Source organism: Neophocaena asiaeorientalis, unplaced genomic scaffold (assembly GCF_003031525.2).
Source record: "Neophocaena asiaeorientalis asiaeorientalis breed wild unplaced genomic scaffold, Neophocaena_asiaeorientalis_V1.1 scaffold152, whole genome shotgun sequence".
In the NCBI taxonomy this organism is placed as follows: Eukaryota; Metazoa; Chordata; class Mammalia; order Artiodactyla; family Phocoenidae; genus Neophocaena; species Neophocaena asiaeorientalis.
This window is the reverse complement of record NW_020185338.1, coordinates 3,250,954-3,272,727: the sequence shown is the minus strand read 5'-3', so window position 1 is coordinate 3,272,727 and position 21,774 is coordinate 3,250,954. Positions and strand designations below refer to the sequence as shown.

Here is a 21,774-nt window from a genome sequence, read left to right as displayed (position 1 = left end):
GACCAGAAGCAAGATACAAAGTTAAGAGATAAGGAGGAAGCAGTGTCCTGCTTGGATTTTTCCAGAAGTAGTGTTTTACAGAGCACCTGAGACACGACGGCACACCTTGTAGAATGTTCCCCATACTGCAATCTGGGAAAGTCTGAGAAAGATAACACTACCGCTGGTGCTACCAGAGGAGACAAAATGCTGTGGCCTGAGGTTTTGATTAGATGTGCACTGCTGCCTCACAGAAAGAGAAGCATCAGAGCACAGGGAGGGGCTGAGGGGACCCACAGGGAGTCCAGCTCAAGCAACACATAGTGCAGTGAGCACCCTTGGGGCAGGTTCGGGTTCCCCCAAGATAAGCGTCTTGGCTGGCTGGGGTTCTTGTCAACTTCTGGAGAAGTTTCCTTTCTATGAACTACTCAGCTCAGAGCCAGACTGAGGCCAGTGTGCACCGAGCTAAGCTGTGCAGATGCTGAGCAGGGACGATGCGTGGAAAAGACCTAAGTGGCTGCCGTCTGGTGACCTGAAGTGAACTGGCTACGAAGGGCAATGACAAAGGAAAAGGCTTTCAAACCATCCAGGACAGCCTCCGACGGCTGGGAGTGCCAGTGGCAGACAGACTAGGTTGGTGGCCGGTGGCCGCCATTCAAAGAGGGGCATCACACAGCCTGGGAGGTGAAAACAAGGGGCTATAAATAGCAGCACACGAGGAAGCTCTATAAACAGAGCCCAGCCACGGAGCAACACGGGGGAGAACACAGGCAGGCTCCATGCAGACAGGAACCCACGCTCCCCACGCGTGGGCAGTGGCAGGACCCCCGAACCTGGGTGATGCACATACAAATCCTCACCGGGACACATGCACACAAACACCCCTCGGTAGGCTGCCCACACTCCATCACTGCCTGGGTGTCTGCTGCCTTTGGACCTTTTGGTCGAGGGGTCACCTCTCACTTTTTCCAGGCTTTGCACAAAGCCAGCAGTGTAGGGCACGGTGGCTTCACCACCGTATGTATGGAATGCGTCTCCCTTCAGGAGGCGAGGTACTGCATCACTTCCCAGGACAAGAAACATCAGGCAGGGAGGGGAAGGGAGAGTGAGGCAAAGAAGAGCTAAGTGAAAAGAGAGGCCTGGCGTCGGAGACACAAACCTTGGACTGCGTTTCTCGGAAGGCTGAGGAGGGACCCCCTGGCTCCCCCAAGTGCCTGGAGCGGACGCTCAATGGACACTCACTTCCTTCCGATGGTACTGGTCCAATTTTGGGGGGCTTTACATCCGGCCCACTGAGTATGCCCTAGCTTGGCCTCATGGGGATTTTACAAGGCTTGCGGTCAGACAGGAAGGTGAATATAAAGGTGATGTTCTACCCTCTGCCCAGTCCTTAAATTTACTTCTCTGCTGCTCCTGCAAATGTGTCTCCTTCCACGACTTTTATGGGCTTCCTGGTTCCTTCCTTCCAGGACCCTGGGACCCCCTCTTGGCGGGGGCCTTCACGAAGGCTACAGCCAGGTTTCTCACAGTGGTGAGAGCGCGGCAGGAAAGCCCTACATGACTCTACAGCTTCAAGACATGCACGTGCTCTGAAAACTCAAATTCAGCATTTCAATGTAAATAAGACGATGGATACCTTGAAAAAAATAACGATTACAGTTTGTGTTACAGTAAGGGAGAGAAGAAGTTCATTAGGCCATGAGAACATTAAAACAATTAACTTCTCAGCTAATCAGGATCAACCCTTTTCCTCTTCTATCTGTGGTCAAGAATCTAGTGATAATGGATTTTTATAAAGCTGCTGTTAATGACCAATCCCTTTGCCTTTTCCTGGTTAACTCCATTATTCCAGTTCATCAGGTTATTTCTTTTTTCGTTTTCTTTTTTTTTTTTTTTTTTGCGGTACGCGGGCCTCTCACTGTTGTGGCCTTTCCCGTTGCGGAGCACAGGCTCCGGACGCTCAGGCTCAGCGGCCATGGCTCACAGGCCTACCCGCTCCGCGGCATGTGGGATCTTCCCGGCCCGGGGCACGAACCCGTGTCCCCTGCATCGGCAGGCGGACTCTCAACCACTGCGCCACCAGGGAAGCCCCAAGTTATTTCTTTAAACCAATGATCACTGCGGGCGGCGGCTGGGTGCAAAGGAAGGTGCCTGAACCTTACACGGCTCTGATAAAATCAGTACGCTTCCCTCATGATGAATTATGCAACTCGATTTCAGAAACCATTTCAGACCGTAACTGAATTACAGTCTGGTCTATACTCTTCCTGCAAGAGTCATCTGAGAATGTAGGGTTTTTGTTTTTTTTTTTTCTGATTTTGTTTTTTTCATTTCCTTGTAACTTCAAACATCATTTGAAACCCACACTACAGGTTAGCCGCTAGTTACAGGACTGCACCGGGACACATCTGCTTACGGTGGTGTTTCCTTCTCGGAGGTGTGGGCAGCCGTTATGTCAACTGCCGGCAAGCTGGGTTTAGCAAAGAGAGAATGAGAATTCTGTGCCTTCAGGATCAGGTAACGGCAGCCCGCGGCACATGGATGAGTCTCTCCCGAGAATGCCTGGCTGCATCTCTTGGGTCCTTTAAAGAATGGACGAGGTAAGGAAGGAGCCAAGTTTCCTAAAGCTGTTGGAAGGCTGTGACAAGTAGAAGGCTAGGAGGGATGGTCTGGAACTCCGCATCAAAAGACACCTGGGTAGGGTCTGGGAACAGATGTTCTCCTGTGGGAAACCCTATCAGCTCCAGAAGCGGGGGATTCCCTTTGCTCAGGAGGCCATGCAGCGCTCAGAATGAGGCAGGTGGGCGCCAGCCCTGGTGGGCGTCGCGGCAGGGTGTGCCGCTTCACGCCGCCGTCTCCACGCCGTGAGTTTCACGCACAGGAGGCGGCGATGCAATTGTTCTGCCAGCGAGCTGAGCGGCCCGTGGTGGCTATCTGCTCAATAGGCTTCTGGTGGGGGGTGGAACGTGCCAGAGAAGCTAGCCTCAGGTTGGGAGGAGGGGGGGACAGATGTCTGCGTTTGGGTCATTTGTCATCACTTGGGAAGGAGACCTTTCTAACAATGTTGTAGCTCCAGAGGTGGGGAGAAACGTCCGATGGTGGAGAGAAGAGAAGTTCAAGTTAGGAAAAGAGATGTCTCAAGCTTGACATTGCTCAAGGGCCAACAGAAGATGAAGATAGGAGCCCTGCTTCGCTAAACCAGCCCTGCCCTTCTGTCTGCGGCACCCTGGAAAGCTGGTGGGGAAGACGCAGGGCGGGGGGCACCACAGTGTTTCCATTTTAAGGCTGTTCCAAACTCCTGCATCCTCGCCTCGCCAGATTTTCCTCTCCTCTCTCTTAAATGGTAGCCTGTTATTAATGAGGTCCCCAAGGGGAGAGGAATGTCTAAAAACGGACACTGCTGAGTTCCATGACTGTCAGGCTGGCCCCCTGTAGCCTCTTCTAGCAGAAACTACAAACTCACAGGAACAATTCCTGCAGGACAAAGGGTCTCTCCTCTGGGACTCATTACAGGGTCCATTTCCCTGCCCCCAAGTCTTAAGCCCTGAAATTATATTAGAACTTTCTCATCTTGGAAACACACCTATGCATTCATTCATACATATGCGTAGCTGCATCTTTATGCGCACATGTATGTAATCATGCACTGAGGTAGTTTAAAGTGATTCTATAAGGGAAGGTTGGCTTGAGCATTAGTTCTTCCTATGGCCTGGTATATAAAGGAGAAGGTTAAGTTCACAAACTATGGTGCTGTAGGCTATAGAAATATCTACTCACAACCTGCTTGTATCTCAGGGGGAGTATTCAAAAGCATCATGGCACTGGCAGCATCAATGTCAGGATCTGGAAAAATCAACCAATAAACAACATTATTTACAACGGGGCCGGTGTGTGTGGGTGTTTTTCCCCCTGCACGTTATAGTTTATGAATGCAACAGAGAAAAAAAATTCCAGGAACTAGAGGAGCTATCCCAAAGGTGACTTTTCTTCCCATTTGGATTTGCAAGGAAGAATGTTATTCTAGAATGAGATTTAAGGGGCATGTTAGCAAGTTTTTCAGATAAACCACAGGTTTTTTTTCGCAGTTTGCTAATTTCATAATTTGCACTGTATGTTCCTGATAAGTTGCTGATCTTTTCACCCGCACAGCTCTGTCCCCGGGGGTGGAGGAGAGGAGGGTGGGGTGACAATAGAAAGTTCAGCCACCGGAATCTTTAATGAACCAGGGAAGCTCACAGCACCAAGAAAAGAAAGCACTAAATACACCTGCATCTAGTGAGATACAAACAAGATATTCGGTCATTTCCATTTGTCAGCAGAATGTAAACTGTATTTTATGAGGTTGTCGCAGCAGTGGTGGAGGCGGTGAAGGCATTAAACACACACACATCAATATAAAGAAAAAAATTAAAGTTCTGATGTTGAGGGGACAACATTTGTTTCCACATCTATTATTGCTTTTAATATGGGACCAAAAAAAACTCATCACTTCATTGCTATCAGTCTTAATAGGTTTCCGAATCCTTTCTGATCCACCGGTTGACAGATGGCAGGTTATATACAGACAGAAAAATATTATCCTTTTATAACTAAATTCATTTTCCTCTGAGAAACAGCAGCTCTGCTGCTATGGAAATGAAAGTCACCATGGCAACAGTAAACAACCCCCAAGAATGGTCACTGAATAGGCTGAAAAGAACATCTGCCCCAGCGCAGCGTCCCAGCTGCCCTGGGGTAAAATTCGCTGAGGCCGAGTGACAGGAGCTGCCGCTTGAGCCCGGTCCAAATAAAGGAAGTCTACATCCAAATGCCTGCCCTTGAAGATTACTACCTCCGCATCCACTAAACCGATGACTAATGACGGGGTGCGGGGTGGCGGGGTCGCACTTGTCAGTTTTCGTATAAATTACATACCAAAAAATTCAATTTACTGCTAATGGCTCCATGGCACTTTATCTGGGGTTTTATGTTAGAAAATAACTTTTTTACCGTTTAAAAAAGTACATGTTTCATAACTTTATATGTACAGTTTAATTCCCGGGGAGTAACGTGATACAGTATAAAGCCCTACCAGTGATTAATAATACGGTTGACTCTGGTTTCAGAAGACAGTGTCTCAAAACAGAAAAAAACCCGAAAAACAAACAAAGGCAAAGGAACTTGACTCTTCAGGTCTTTTTCTATTTTGCCTGCAGGAGGTCCATTACTTAACACTTCATAATGGAGTAAAATTTTATTTTAAGAAGTATATTGTAGGAGAAACAGGTAGGTTAACTTATTTGACAACTCCTGGGGTGAAACTCCTAAAACAGTCATCGATTCCCACTGATGTTAAAATATATATATTAGTTGAATGATGAACCAAAAAACTTAAAAGTTCCACTCAGTGCTCCCAGGGTTGCCGCTGTCCCTGCCCTCTCATGTCCCCACCAGGACAAAGGGCTCACAGTGTCAGGGTACTGCTGGTACCCCACAAGCCATGGGTAGCAAGCAGCTCCTCGGAGGTGCCATGGTTGTGGGGGCTGAGGCCTTCCTCTCCTAGTCCCTCTTTTTGGAAAGGGCCTTTCCTTTCTCAGGAATGAGAAAACATGCCTGTTTCCCCTCGCCAAGCAAAGGTTCTTTGCCATCTTTGAGAATGCAAGTGCTGCAGGCAACCCAGGTTTGGCCTGGCTGGACGGTCCCCACCTCCCCAGGCCACTCTCATTGGAGTTTTCCTGAGTGACCAGGAGGTTTGATGTGGGCAGAACAAGAGAAAATATAGTTAAGAAGTCCGGAGTCTTTTCCTACTTATTTTGCCAGAAAACTAAAGAAAGTAGTTCCGTACTCTTCAAAAACACATTCGACCTCAGGAGGAAGGTGTAAAGGGCCACAGATAGAAAGATGTAATGAAAGAAGGAAAAAGAAGGGAGAGAAAGAGAACTTTAAAGGGCAAGAGTATTAACATCACGTGGATTTCACCGAACCTAAGTGGGGCAGCCCCAAGGGCAACATGGGGAATGCTTCAGACCCTCGTAACATCCACCCATGACCCCTACCCACACCCCACCCAGCCAAGCCAAATAAACATATAATCTAAGTAAAAATAGGATGCTTTAGGACAAGCCCTCCAATCCTTCCTTCCAACCAGATTTGCCATGCCTGAGGCCTCCACAGATAAGAATTCTGTTGCTACCTTGGCACTCCTGCTGGTCTCCAGGCATCTGGGGCAAATGTAACACCCAGTCTTCTCATTATTTCATTCATAATCAATTCCTAAGCCCCACTCTCCATTCTGAATGGGTCAGTTCCTGCTCATGAAGCCCGAGGAGCAGGATGGAATGGAGGGCAAGGCACGGGATTCCTCCCTCATGATATCTTGGTAGGTGAATTGGCAAACATGAGAAGTGTAAATGGTATGAGAAAACGTGATCATGAGTTTGTGCAGGTGTGTACACCCTGGCACGACAGTGCCAGCCCTTCCCTGGGGGATACAGTGAGTGTCATCCTTGGCGTACCGGTTGATGAGTTTGACAAATTTTATACCAGCTCTACCACCACCATAATCAAGGTAAAGAGGAGAGTGAAGATACAGATTTCCAGCACCCCGAAGTTTCCTTGTGCCCCTTTGCTGTCATCCCTACCCTTGCTCTGGGCAACTACTGATTCGCTTTGTGTTATTCATCCAGGCTGTGGTGTCAGTAGTTCATTCCTACTACCGTTACCGTCAAGTAGTGCCCCATTGTATGGATACACTACAATTTGTTTCTCCATCTACCTGTAGATGGACATTTGGGTTGATTCCAGTTTGGGAACTTACAGAAAAAGCTGCTGTGAACTTTTCTACCAGTCTTCTGAGAACAGCTTTTCATTCCCTTGGGTAACCGCTGGTAAGTGTACGTTTAACTTTACAGAGGATTGATTCTCTTTTCCAAAGAGGCTGTACCACGTATGAGTTCCAGCTGCTCCACATTTTTGTCAATCTTTTACAACTTGAGTCTTTCTAGATGTGTCGTGGTATTTCCTCGTGGTTTTAACTTGTATTTCCCTACTGACAAACGATGTTGAACATCTTTTCATGTGCATAATGGCCATGTGTAGATCTTCTTTTGTGGAAAGCCTGTTCAAGTTTGTGCCTGTTTTTTCATTGGGTTGTTAAATTTCTTACGATTGAATTGTAAGGTTTTTTTAAACATTCTAGATAGAAGTCCTTTGCAAGATATATTTTTCTGAGTCCACGGCCTGTCTGTTTAGCTTCTTAATAGTGTCTTTTAATAAGTAGAAGTTTGAAATTTTTGTAAAATCCAATTTATCGATTTCTCTTATAGCTCAATGCTTTTTGTGTCCCAACTAAGAAATCTCTGCCTACCCTAAAACTGCACAGAATTGTCTCCTGAGTGGCATCTTTTTGTCTCATTTGTTAGTGTATCAAATATAACATTATCTGGGTTCAATACTCAGATACAGATAAATGAAAATGGAAGTAATCAACCAGACCTCTTTCTTGATCCAGTAAGCTGCTTAAGCACGGATCTCCCAGAACTGTACAGATCAATGCTAGAAGGGCCAGCTTTGGCTCCAGGTGTGTTGAAGAAACACCAGACAGCCCTCAAGAAGCCTCAATCAGCCATGTTTCTATGTCAAAAAGTCTCTCGGATCCTCTACTAAACATCTGACACACCTTTACACTTGTCACACCCAGGCATCCTGTGCGTGTTTCAGTCTTCAGAGCCGAAAACCACCCATCCCTCCTCTCTAAAGAGATGCTACAGTATTATTAAAATGTCTAAGATTTTTTCCCTTAAAAAATAAAAATATATATATAATTATATATACACTAGGTGGATATAATTTGAGAAATAAATGCCTTCCCCACTCCCAGATTCACATTTTTTGGTACATATGTCCAGTAACTGTCTATATAAATACAGGTGTTTATATATATTCACTGAAATACCAGCACACATACACTTACACATGTACACATATCTATTCTTTAAAAATTGGTTCATGTGGAAAATACTCTTCTGCAGATAACTTTGTCCCCCTATTTTTCACTTAATGACAGATCTTGGCACACTGTCATATTAGTATACATAAGCCGAAGTTTTTTTGTGGTGACTTTTTCATGCATAAAAACACACCACAGTGTTCGTACCGACATTCCCTCTCCTTTAGACTGCAGACTCTCAGAAGGCAGACACAAAGCGTTTGTAACGGGAAACCTGCGCCCAGAACACTGCTTTCTCCCTACAAATCCTGAGCCCCTGAAGACACCGCCTTAGCACAGCAATCCCCTCCTTCTCTCCCGGCCCCCCTCCCCATGAGGACCAGCATGGCCCCCATCTCTCCCTCCTCTGCCATGTACAGCTCTTACTTCTCAACCTCTTTCTGGGGCTCACCCCCAGCTGCCACCTTGGTGACGTGTTAGTTTTCATGAGCACACTTTGGGTGTCCCTAAAAGCCTCTCAATCCCTGTGCTCAGGAGAGAGCTGGCAGTGGTCTGTGTCCTTAGGTACCCAAGGGGCTTTCTGATGGAAGCACATCTTCTTGGTGGGATGCTTTTGACCAAGGATGCTTGTTCTGGAGCTTTTTGGCTGGAGCTGTTTTAGGGGACTGGACAGCTGTTCTGGAGCCAGGGATGCTTTGCTTTGGAGGCATGGTTGATTCTGACAGATGAAAGGTCCAGGACCAGATTCGGGGAGGAAGAGCTGCATGTTGGCTGCGTCAAATTTTTCCCTGGGCTTAAAAAAAAGGAATTCTACCCCCAAGATGGTTCAATCCAGCTTACCAGCATAAGAAAAGAGGAAGAAGATATTTTGGCCAGGAACTCTTTTTAGGAATGAAGATCCACCTGGCAGAAGTATCCTTTATGTTGTATCTCTGGGGAATGTCGGTGAGGCAGAGGGGGACAGGAGAACAGAGCAGCACAACCCTCTTTATTTTTGGAGGGGGTGGGGGCGTGTTTCACAGCAGTACCGAGTTCAGCGTCCTAATACCAGAGGCCATATCATTTACCACTCGGTTAATTCAGTAAAACATCAAGAGTGCCATCATGGATGCTTAATGACCATCCTTAAAACCCAGCGAATCTCAAATCCCATATTTAAAAAAATTCCTCCTTTCTCATGCTTCAGTAACAAATGTTACTTCTCCTCTGGCCTGGTTCCCAGCGGCCCATTTCAATTTTCATCTTTAATACAGTTGTCTTATCACATTACCTCTTCTCTGTACTATGAGACTGAAAAACGGTCACACATCTTAAAGATGTTTTCAAATCCTCTTTCTCCTGAAGGTATATACACAATTATGTTATCCTACAGTGAAATAACAGGTAACAAAGTTTCCAGAACCAACGGTTCAGCTGTTTGGATTTAAGGAAAAAAAAAAAAAAAGATTGTGCTTCATTTTACCAAAATGTGGAGACAGTTTCTTCTGGGCACCGGGAGGAGGCTTTTCCTTTGTGAGTGTCACGGAAAGAGCACAAGGTGAGGCATGAATATTCTTGGGTTTGAGTCTTGGGGCTGCTGCTGACCAACATGTGACTTTCACTTTGCTGGGTCTGAGTTCATTGCTTTCAAAAGGGTGACGGGTGGCTACAGACACGGGAGGGGCTGAACTGGTTTTAAATCTCATTCCACAGAGTTCCTGGCTCCACCCATAATGCCCCATAATGTCCCCTGACTTTTTCCTCCCTTTCCAGCTCACGGCTGCCAGAACCATGGACTCCAAGGAGTATCTACCAAATGGGGCATCTGCTCCAAGGCCTTTGGAGGCAGTTAACACTCTTAGCAAGGCACTATCCTAGTGTCCCTGGAGTGTGGTGGGCTGTCGTTCTGGGCATCTGCTGGGTCCACTTCAGAGCAATCCATGCAGCCTGGCATGGGTATGTTGTGGGTTCTTGGTGTGGCTTCTGTTTATATCCATGCCCCTTCCTCTAGGATCTGGGGTCATAGGGGAGTGACTGCAGAGACCATCTGTTTTAACAAACTAAGAATACAAAAGATGGCCAGAAACCCCTGGTTCAATCCTCACTGCTATAGAAAGGCTGCAAAAATGTGAGTACCATCCTTAGCATCTCTGAGTTGACCAACCTAACAAAACAGTGATAATGAAACTTTTCCCATAGATAAAGCCTGAGAACCAACAATCATAGCTCTCTTAGAAATCACGGTTTCTCTATTTCTCCCTGCTCCCTTTCATATCTGAAATGTTTTACAGGATGATAAAAGGTCTTTATGTAACTGAATAAAAGAGATTCAAGAAGCATTAAAAAAAAAAGGCAAACAATGGATGACAAACACTCGGCCAAAAAATTACTGGACATACGGACACAGTACACATTCAACCAGAGGCACACACCAAGGTGCTCGTACTCTCTCTGACATTCTTCGCAAGAAAGTGAGCCCTGCTACAAGGGCTCCTCCCTCTCTGCCTTTTCACTGCTGTATCCCCAGCACCTAGAACAGTGCCTGGAGCACAGGGGGTGCTAGAAAAATAGATGTTGAACATTTGAACGCACACCTCATCCAATCCAACTGTCTGATGCTCCCAGGGCATAAGCCTCTGGATGTGCAGTTGAATCCCCAGGAAACTCCAGAAAACTAAATGTCAGGCCCCATCCCAGATGACACTGAGTTTTGTAAAAATGTATCAGGGGGTTCTGATGTGTAGGAAAGGGAAAGAGCCTCCTTTAGTAGGGGATTTGACTTCCATCCAAAGAAGCCCATCGAGGATGGCAAGTGCTCCCTAGAAATCCTTTATCATCTATAACTTTCCTAGATCTCTTTGCTTTGAAATATCTTTATCCATTTTCCTGTAACTCTGCATGAGAGTGACATCTGAAAGTATTTAATTAATCCCTGAAAATGGAGGAAAAAAATACGTGGATGACTTTTAGGGCTAAGGGAACAAGAAATAGATGAAAGCAAATACACAAGCAAGAAAAGAAATAAAAATCTCAATAAGGTGTACACTTCCTGGGGCATTCTGAGTAGATACGCATGGTTTCATTATGTACATTCCATACACTCCATGAGTCAGTGGTTCTCAATCAGGGATGATTTTGCAACCCTTCAATCGTATGGCAATATTATCTGCCCCTTGTATGGCAACGTCTGGAGGTGGCTTTCATTGTCATGACGGGGTGGGACGGGGAGGATGCTACTGGCACCTAGTGGCAACACTTAACCCAGGGATGCTATCCAGCATTCTACAGTGTCCTGACAGTCCCCCACAACAAAGAATTATTGGATTCAGAATGTGAATAGTGCTGAGGTTGAGAAACTCTGTATTAAGCTTACAAGTACATGTGCTATGGTCAGGAAAAACAGTTCTTCGAGCCAAAGTATCTCAAATAGAATACATCAAAAGTAAACGAATAGACATAAAATTCACTCTGTTGTTGATGTCTCTTTTTCTCCCCTTTTTGCAAAATCCCTAGGTGGCGGTTAATAGAGATGGGATATCTACATTTGTGGCTTTGAAACCACTGAAGTAGGAGTCACACGCTCTGGCTGCTGTTGCAATCGATCAAGACATCTGCACCAGCCGCCTCTGATCTCAAAGGCAACAGAACGGGCTGGGGCGGGCCGGGGGCGGGCGGCGGTGCTGTCAGATCTACTGAGGTCATTTACCAGGAATATTTTTCCCACCTCCCTTCTGGCGGGAGGTGATTAAGATGGTATTCACCACGGCTACATATCTGCGAGGCTCTCACAGCCAGACGAGGGAAAGTGACACCAATGAGCCCGGTGGACGATCTTCACGATGGATGGGGTTTTAGGGAATAACAGCCTCACACAAAAACTGACTCCAAGTTGTGACTTTTAAAAACTATCTTTAGGGGCTTCCCTGGTGGCGCAGTGGTTGAGAGTCCGCCTGCCGATGCAGGGGACACGGGTTCGTGCCCCGGGCCAGGAAGATCCCACATGCCATGGAGCGGCTGGGCCCGTGAGCCACGGCCGCTGACCCTGCGCATCCGGAGCCTGTGCTCCGCAACGGGAGAGACCACAACAGTGAGAGGCCCGCGTACCGCAAAAAACAAACAAACAAACAAAAACTATCTTTAGGATGAGAGTTGGAGCTAGAGAACACCAAGAGCAGTCCTGCTTCTCCAAAAGATTAAGTCAAACAAACAAACAAAACAACCTCCAAACTCTTGCTACACTGAAGAAATGAATTGAGTTAAAACTAACAATTAAACAAGTTGAAACTAACAGTTGTTTGTTGTCACAAAAGAGAATCTAAATCAGGTCGGGGCGAACTACAGGATGAATAAATTCTGCGTGCGTTTCAGGATTATTAGGCTCCCATTCACACATCTTCTTCCTCAGCTTAAACCCAGTGACTGGTGAGCTCTAAATGAGGGATTTACTGGCTCTGAGGGGCAGCATCATGGTCAACTCTGCAAATCAGGACCACAATTCTACAAGCCAGCTTCCCAACCAGGGATATCCTTCTAACGCCTGTAAATTGCCCATTGATTACGCTGATTCCATTTCATGCAGAAGGGATTGGAGGGGAAGCATCTGGAAGGTTAAGTGCTGAGCTCAGGGTGCACCCTGGGCTGGGAGTCAGGTGACACGGGCTGTCACCTCTGTAAGTCTCAGACGCCCTGTTTCTAATGTGATGTTAGGGAGGCTGAGCCGCCGGCCCTCTGGGGCCTCGAACTCTCTGCGAGTCACTCACTTTTGCTGCTGCTTCCCTCCCTGCTTGAGAAGTAAAAGCAAGCTCCTCGACACTCCTCAGGCCAGACGCTTCCATCCTTCTGCTTTTCTCTGGAGAACAAGAAACACTTTAACTTTGTTGTGTTCTGAGTCGCTTAATTCTAAATTCTCCTTTGCTTCTTCGGAGGTCTGCGTTTCATTCCCTACTTTTCCAAGTCAGTGCTTCCAATGAAAGGAATGCCACCACCCTCTCCTGGCTCACTTCAGGTTCACCCCTCTCCTCTCAGCCAAGACACTGTCACACCAACACCTCACATCGGCGCTCTGAATTTTCCCCACGATGAATGTCTGCCTCTTTAATATCTTTGACCAGTTGATGGAAATCTTTCTAGCAGCTGCCTGGGAGCAAAGGGAAAGGAACCACGTGGACCAAGGTGGACAGTACAAAGGGTTCAAAATTCTAGAACTGGAGCATGTGGGCAAAGGTGACAGGAAACCCAGAACGGGTTATGACTTCTGTCCTGTGAGGTGTAACCATTACTTAAGAAGCAAGGAGTTCTGGTTTGGTTCTGTTTGGCTTGTTCAACTGTTCTACAGCTGCTTGTCTGCCGGGAGTTTCTAAAAAAAACTCTTTTTAAACTTCTTGTAGGTGAATGAGAAACTACACATTCCTCAGAAGTGCCTTCCCCTTTGCACCTCATTCAGTTGTAGATCTCTGCTTACTGCATGCTCTGACTTTTGCCTCTCTGGGGATGCTGTACATGACAACCGTGAGCACAGGAGACATCTGGGGATTTTGTAGAGGGGCTTCTGATGCTGGGAGGGAGGACTGAAGGGGATACATGCTGAAGCCTTTTAGACTCTGGAATTCTTTGCTTTGAAAACCTCGTGTTTGCTCCTGGCTTCTTCAACCAGTGATAGAGCAAAAGCCCACCACCCAGCTGGGACCAGGAAGACTGCCCTGAGTATGGTAGGCTTCCAGGGGCAGGAACGGGAATGGGGGGCTCCCAAAAGAGCCCTGAGAACCGGAAGGCCTGGCCACACTGATGTCTCGGAGGAAGGATGCAGCAAGTCCAGAAACCAGAGGCAGAACCAGGATGGGGATCCCTGAGACAGGAGCTAAAGGCCCAGTGGGACAACAGGAGCGCCAGAGGGCTGGATGCATGACAGGCGGGAGGTGGCAGGGGAACTCCAGGGCATCTATCTTAGCCGGTTTCCCCCCTCCCCATGCTGCGAGCTTGTCTTCCCCAGCTATCACTTCTTCCCACCTACTGGAAAATCAGCTCCTGCACAGTCCCCACCCTGGAAACCACTTCCACCTCTAGGAAAGGTCACAGGATTTCTGGCAACTCCTGCACAAACTCTTCCACAGCTCCAGCCGTTCTCATGGTGGCCTGGTCCCCACCAGGCATGCAATGCTTGTTGTTGCTGACAATTGAATATTTCCATTTGCACGGCATCTCCAATTAGCTCTGTCTTAAACTGGGTAGATGTGCAAAGCCCCTTTTCCAGAAGCAAAGATTCCATCTCAGAGTGACACCGGCAGGTGTGTCAGTGAAAGTAAATATCACACAGAAGGCTGACATCAGTGTTCCAAGGCACAAAGCGACTGCTTGCCCAGCTTTCAACTGACTTCCTCCCTAATGTTCAAGGGATGAAGAACTGGAGGAAGTTAACTCTAAACACAAGGCTCACTTTGTCTGGGAATGTATGTATTACGCTGACTCAAAAGAATTTCAAAAGGAACAAGGAACCATTGATTTTCCCAGATCTGACAGGCGACTGCCATCAGATAGGACACGTCAGAACTAAACCTTACCCCTCAGGAATTCCCTGGTGGTTCAGTGGTTAGGACTCCATGCTTTCACTGCCGAGGGCCTGGGTTCAATCACTGGTCGGGGAACTAAGATCCCACAAGCAGTGCGGCGCGGCCAAAAAATAAAATAGAATAGAATAAAATAAAATAAAATAAATAAACCTTGCCCCGTGCTTTCCACATCAAGTCTACCATATTGAATCGCACACACCATCCCATGCAATGCGTTACCATCTGTGTGTTCCTGTGCCATAAACCAGTGGTCCCCAACCTTTTTGGCACCAGGGACGGGTTTCATGGAAGACAATTCTTCCACGGACTGGGGGGTGGGGGGATGGTTCAGGAGGTAATGCGAGCGATGGGGGGGCGGCACATGAAGCTTTGCTCGCTCGCTCGCCTGCCGCTTACCTCCTGCTGTGCAGCCCAGTTCCTAATAGGCACTGGTCCGTGGCCTGGGGGTTGGGGACCCCTGCCATAAACGATCATTCAGTTGAGTTGAAAAAGGGTTCTCCCATGCTGAAATCAACTCCCTTACCAGAGAGCTGCTCCTCAAGAACCTGGAAGAGACCACTGCCACTCTGGACCCTAATCTCCACCATCAGGTTAACTCCACAGCTGGGCAACAGTTATGCCCTGGGAGCGATGCCCAGCATTTCCCTTTCTTTTACTTCAAGACAAGTCGGAGGGTGTTCTAAGAACACATCTTCAGTCAGAGGATGTGGGTAGGGGCGAGGGGAACAAATTAAAAATAAAATAATTCACCTGCTACAGCCCATTGGTTACACCATCCCCAGAGAGGGATTCCCTGGGAGGCTGGAACAGAGCCTGCGGTAAGCAGTGATGGGCGGCTGGACAAATGTGGTGGCGAAGGGCCTTCAGAGGGACACGCAGTCCCCCACCGTGACTCTTTGCGTCTGCACCCCAGGGGTTGAGTTCAAGTGCACATCGCAGAATTCTCTCACTTTGGTACAGTGGATTTCCAAATGAACGTTTAGGGTATTCTCTGGGGAGAGGCCGATCTATCCACCAAGGCCGGAGCACTCTCCCTTCCACCGTGCCCTGTGTCCACGGCAACTGAGGGAGGCCAGCCTGCCAGGCCCGGGTGTGTAGGAGTACTTGCCCTCTTCTGGGGGGGAGGATGGAGGGCAGGAGAGCCAGCACCCGGCCCACAACCTCAAGTGAGAAAACTGAGCAGACAAAGCCAACCGACAGGAAGTCAGGCAGTGGGGAGGCGGAGTGAGATTGGGAAGGGCTACCGAGTGTGGTTCAGACACTGGGATCGCAGCACGGGGCAGGCAGACAGCAGACACGCGGATGGGGACAGGGCTGGGCTGCAGGGGGCGGGACAGGTCAGTGGAGGGCAAGCAGAATCACCGCAGGCTCGTGTAACCGTCTATGGTTTTCTTCTAGCTAGTCTGGAGGGCTCCGTCCATCCACAGTGCCCCAGAGCTGGGCAGCTGACCAGGAGTGGGCCAGCAAAGCAGGGACTTCTGCACGCTTTCAGCTCCAAGAAAGGAAATATGTTAGTACTCTTTGGCCACCCTGTTTCCAGATGGAAAGTCATAAGAATTTACTACTAAAGCCCAGCTACTTAAATCCTATTTGGGGCCTCTTAATAAAAGACGTGAAGGAAGCCAACAGGCTCCCTCCCTGACACACACATACCCACACAACAATCACCGGCTGATACCATCCTGCTTCCACTGGGGAGTGGGTCCTGGGAAACCCGTCTCTTTCTCCCTTAGAGACCTGAGTTTCAGATACAAAGAGGAACCAGAACAGGGGAAGCACATTTCCCATCAAAGACCTTGAAGTCCTTATTCCTGCTTTCGTCTGTACGCACCAAGCTAAAGACTCCACTCATCACTCTTGGGAGACTGGGGCGCGTTCTTCACCAGGACTGATGCTGAGTGCTGCCCAACCGTTGCCTCCGCTATTTTTCCAAAGTGAATCAGGGCTGCTGATCCTCGCAACAGGATCACTGGTCACTGAGCTCTGTCTGGGCCTCAGTTTTAATGCTTCACCTTTTATGCTTTCTGGTGTAATCCTCACCCCCAAATACATTATAAAAAAAAAGATAAAAGCACATCTGTTGCTTGGTATTTTGCGTGTGTGTAGTTCTCTGAAACATGTTTATTCAGAAACAACTTACACTATGAAATATATTGATTGAAAAATAAAAACAAAGCACCACCAAAGCACTTGTTTTCCTTTATCCTACAGGGGAACTTTACCTAATGTCTCTCTCAAAGCTGGCTCCTGGGATGTCCTGCACCTTTTAGGGGTTGCAGAGACGGTGGATACAATGAGGAGGCTATAATAATGTAGTTGTCATTGATTCCATTTTCACTGCATAGTGTCTACTCAATTGCATACAAAGAGACTGGCCCCATCCATTCATTACTGAGAACAAAAAATAGCGTGAGGCTGTTAAGAAGTAATTCATTTTAGACACAACTAAATATGGAAATATATGGAAATGTAGATTCAAGATTAAGACTACAAATGAAAGTATCATGGAAATAAAAGGATTAAGTTTTCTACCCAACAAGATTTACATATAACGCTATGCTACTGGGAGAGCAATCCTGAAGGAGATACCAACCAGCTGAGAAGGCTACAGACCCTAAAAGGGTGGAAGATCCCTGCACTCTGAGAGACCACGGGTGGGGAGGGTGGGAATGACTGGCGTGGGTCTAGACTTTAGTCTAACCATGAAGCGATGAGCTGATCTTCTGGTGGGAAAATGGGAAACTGGTTCTAAAGACAACCTCCACAGGAGTTTCCAGAACAATTTTTGGGAATGTCTTCATCCCTGGAACAAGTATTTTGCCTTGAGTCTACTTTGAAGGACATTCTTTTTTTGGATGTGCTTGAAAAAAAAAAAAATTGAGCTCCTTACTTCCCAGCCACATAGCGTACATGAGTAAAACAACCAGCACGTGAAAACACTAAGTAAATATACTGTGGAATAAAGTAGACCAAGTGCTGAGGGCAAGAGCTTGGTTAGGGAAGCATGCTTTTAAAGGAGGTGAGTTCGGGCCAGAGCTGATTTCCTTTTGCAGATGCTATGTATTCATTCCAGAACTATAAATGCTACGCCAAGAAAGGTTTTCAGCTTGTGTCTGGGGCACACTTGTTTTCGGAAAAACCAAGAGAGAGGACGGTCATCAGACGATAGGATGAACAGACCCAGGTAGACTCTGAAGGTAAAGTGGACAAAAGGTGACAGTGTGGGTGGGGTACGGTCTGTTCCCACTGGGGTTGCGTAAGGGCAAAACCATATGGAGACGGCTTTGCGGGCCAGCCCAGCAAGCAGGTGGATCAGGTGACTTCATGACAGCAACTGCGTTCCTTCTCTTACCGTGAAAGGCACATTTCATCTTTCAAAAGGAAAAAAAAGTTACAGCAAGTATAATACAGCAAGTATTATATGAGCAAAACCAAACAAAGAACACTGGAAAACAGAGAAGGGGAAACCAGAGCAACTGCCTCCATGCTGGCACCTGTGGTTTTCTCTCCCCTTCAAGATTCTTCTAGGAAGGCTTCTGGTATATTTTTCACTGAGCTGGAACCCTCAGACCTGCCTGTGCCTCAGGTCAGTGTGGCAGCTGACCCCCAAAACCCTGCTGCTGCCAGCTCTGACCACCAAGGTGCTTGGTGACAGGCATTCAGCCCATCCTGCGAGGCCAGGCACGAGCTGACCCACTGCCACCAGCCTCCTGTCCCCACAAATGATTACTGCTTCAGAGAACGTGTATGTGTGTGATGGGGGCACGTCGGGTGTGGAAGGGAGAGGTAAGGACAAAACTTACACTCTAGAAATCTGGGCTTTGGCTTGACTTACGATGGAGAGAAAATGCTGAGCAGCCTAAGTGTTCCCTCCTTCCCTCCCCAACTTAGTATTTATGTCTTACTGTTTCTATTTTTTTTTTTTTTGGCCGCACCTCACGGCTTGCAGGAACCTAGTTCCCTGACCAGGGATCGAACCCGGAGCCTTGGCAGTGAAAGTGCCAAGTCCTAACCACTGGACCGTCAGGGAAGTTCGACTGTTTCTCTCTAGATAGACAAAGAATTTGTTTAAAAAAGGTGTTTCTGCTTTTTATTTAAAAAAGTACTTCACGGAGCCAATCTCACCTAAAATCGAACCCACATATTCAACACAGTATTCCCTGAATCCTGCCAACTAAGCCGATAAAAGGAAACACCAAAACACCCAATGAAACAAAAACAAACAAAATACATGGTAGTCCCTCAAAGTTACATTTCACCCAGTCTGCTGTAATGTGCGTGTAGACTGATGGAACTGATGGCAAAAATGGAATGAAGGAACCCAGATACCAGCGCATCCACCTTCTGAGCAGTGCTCCTCTGAGATCACCAACCTGTTGTCTCCTGCCAAAGAAGGCTCCCGAGTCACTTTTAGAACTTGTCACCTGGTGCCTTCATAGCCAGGTGAGGGTTCATGGGATGCTAGCAGCAGAGGGATGACTGGCCACGTCTGAACGCATGGAGGCAAGTAGTACCTGGAACTGCCAAGTACAGCTCTGCCACTAAGCCTCCTCTGAAACTCCCACCCACAGTGGTCTCTCCCTTCCCAGACACCAAGAGCTCTCCTTACTATTTCCTGTCATCTGTCTCGGGTTATCTTCTAATCATTTCTTGTACGCTATATACCTAGGGTCTTACCAAAAAGATGCAAAGAGGTTCTTCCCAAAGCTAGTGAGCATTCACCTTCTGGACAATATCTCACTTCTAACACACTTGCCTTTTTTGCATTATGGGAAAAACAAGGAATTCTTTTTGCCACAGAATTCTTGGGAAGGATGCTTGCTTCAAGAGCAGAAGACATGCTGAGGCCCACAGGTAGCCAGCCCATACCTTCTGACAGTGAGCCACAACTTCAGGTGTCTGAGTAGCATGAAGCGGAACCAGGAAGAACCTGTTCTTGAAGTTCCAGGCAGGGTGTAAAAATTGCAAAGACCGTGACTCTCCTAGGTTGCTAAGACCTGATCAAGAGCTTGCAATCAAGGGTCTTCTGGTCCTCAAGAGATGGACTTTTAAGGATGTCCCATTCATTCCTAAGTAACCGATCAGTTTCCAGGCTCTGCTACTTCTAGAACCTACTACGTGACTCAACCACAAAGGCCTCCTTGGGCTTGACCTTTCCATATACTGTGATCTCACCCTGTAACACTGATTTCAAAGGCCAAAGAAACATTAGTCTTATTGGTCTCAGAGGGGCTTATATGCACACAAGAGGTGCTTCTAAGCAGTTTGTAACAACTCATCCAAAGAAGCTATACAGATTATCAAGGTGCTGAGAACTTAATTGGGTAGAGTCCGAGATCCATAACAAATAGAACTACATGGTTAGAATTACCGGTGGCAACAGACTGTAGGCTCTACCATTTCCTGGGAAAAGAAACCAGGGCTTCTTAGAGAAATGGCTGACTCCTGGTCTGGAGCAGGAAATATACACAATGAGCTCAGAGTGCCCTGTCATATCAGAAGAAGACACTATTGGAGTCTATGGTCTTCATGTCAAAAAGACTCAGAAACCTACTTAAAGCCTCTCCCATTGGCCAAAGATGGGGCAATTTGAGCTCCCATAAAGCTAGTAACTGCGTTAAACTGGAACACATCAAATACGCTTAAACCCAGTAGTTCATAATGATGTTTTTAAAAAACTGAAACTCACTGGTCGACTTTGGGAAGTGCTGTGGAACTGACTCATTCTTTGAGAGCTAATAAAAGAATCAAGTGACTGCTCCTTTCTTACAGGCAGCGTACCCAGATTAGCTAAGGGATTGATGAGGAGACGTTTCTCTTTAAAGAAATATTCAAGATTATACATGAAGAAGGCAAGATGAGAGTCTGCATCTACAAAATTTTGCAAGCCTCTGATGAATAACTTTATCTAGGCAGTGATAATCAACAGCTGCTAACAACACAGAAAAGAAACAACCAGACACAATATATTACCTGACAGAGGAATAACACTCCACTTGAAGTCGTCCTACCAAAACGAATCAGTGTTCAGTCTGAATCTCTTCCAGCCTCCATAAGCGGTGGTTCTCAACCAGGGAGTGACTGTGGCCCCTTGGGGATACTTGGCAATGTCTGGAGACATTTTGATTGTTGTAACTGGTGTGTGTATGTGTGTCTGTGTGTGCATGTGTGTCTGTGTGTGCTGACATCTAGTGTGTAGAGCCCAGGGATGCTGCTAAACATCCTACAATGCAAAGGATGGCCCCTCACAGCAAAGAATCATCTGGCCCCAAACATCAAGTGCCAAGGTTGAAAAACCCAGCTCTCAACTGAGCCACCAATTTATAGAAAATTCAGGGGACAAAGGAACAAGTAAAAAGACAACACAAAATGAATCTGTAGAATCCAGACTGTGGAAGACAAACAACCCAACCTCTTAAACAACAACAGCTGCAGCAAGAAAAAGAGATAGATAATTATGGAAGGGAACCTACAGATTGAAAGAGACCTAATCGATTACAATGTATGACCTTTATTTGCTTCCTGATTTGAAAAACGAACGTTAAATAAAAACCTACAAGCAATTGGGGAAAGGTAACACTGATAAATTACTAAGGAATTATCCTTTCCCCTGGTTTTACTGAGATATAATTGGCATACAACATTGTGTAAATTTAAGGTGTACAACATGATTTGAGATATGTATATACTGCAAAATGACAATTAAAAATAAACTTACCAAAATAAATTTAGTTAAATCCACCACTTCACACAGTTACAACTGTTTTTCCTCATGTTGAGAACTTTTAAGATCAAAGGAATTATCATTAAAAATTTTAAGGTGTATTATTGATATTGTGGTTGTGCTTTAAACGTTTCTATATTTTTAAGACAGACATAGAAGAAGTTACATGATATCCAGGGATTTGCTCCAGAATTCCCATTACTTGGGGGTGGAAGTGGGAGAGGCATAAACGGAACAAACCTGGCCAGGATTTGATGATCACTGGGTGAAAGGTAATAGGAGTTTATTATTCTATTCTTTGCAATATATCGAAATATTCTCTAATAAAAATTTCTAATAGTTAGAAAACAAAGGTGGCAAAATACATCAGCCCAACTGTACCAGATGTGGAATACGCTCTTAATTAACAAAAACAGGACCCATGACATGAAGCTCCAGGCGAAGCTGGATTCTGAGAAGGCCATCATGGAAGACAGACTAAGGTCTAGACTCAACTGAAGCTTTCTATCCCTCTTGAACACGAGTTAAATTTGAACTTCCACTAGAGTAACTGTTAAACAGTGGTTAAACCCAACACTTAAACAGCATGATAAAGCACA

At 46.6% G+C, this 21,774-nt stretch overlaps 1 protein-coding gene and 1 non-coding gene across 11 annotated transcripts in view; both read right to left on the bottom strand.

The window, feature by feature from the left end:
- Nucleotides 1–21,774, bottom strand: part of FOXN3 (forkhead box N3) — a 408,764-nt gene that overhangs the window by 30,536 nt on the left and 356,454 nt on the right. For 7 of the 10 annotated variants that reach the window (XM_024736280.1, XM_024736279.1, XM_024736278.1 and 4 more), the window contains one exon: nucleotides 3,757–3,822. The exons of 2 other annotated variants lie outside the window; for them this stretch is intronic. In XM_024736280.1, coding sequence (XP_024592048.1) covers nucleotides 3,757–3,822 — 66 coding nt within the window. The remainder of the gene's footprint in view (nucleotides 1–3,756; nucleotides 3,823–21,774) is intronic. One more of the 10 variants, XM_024736286.1, reaches the window with a different exon arrangement.
- TRNAE-UUC (transfer RNA glutamic acid (anticodon UUC)) lies at nucleotides 18,409–18,481 on the bottom strand. Its single transcript has one exon. It is a non-coding gene; the product is annotated as a tRNA-Glu (tRNA).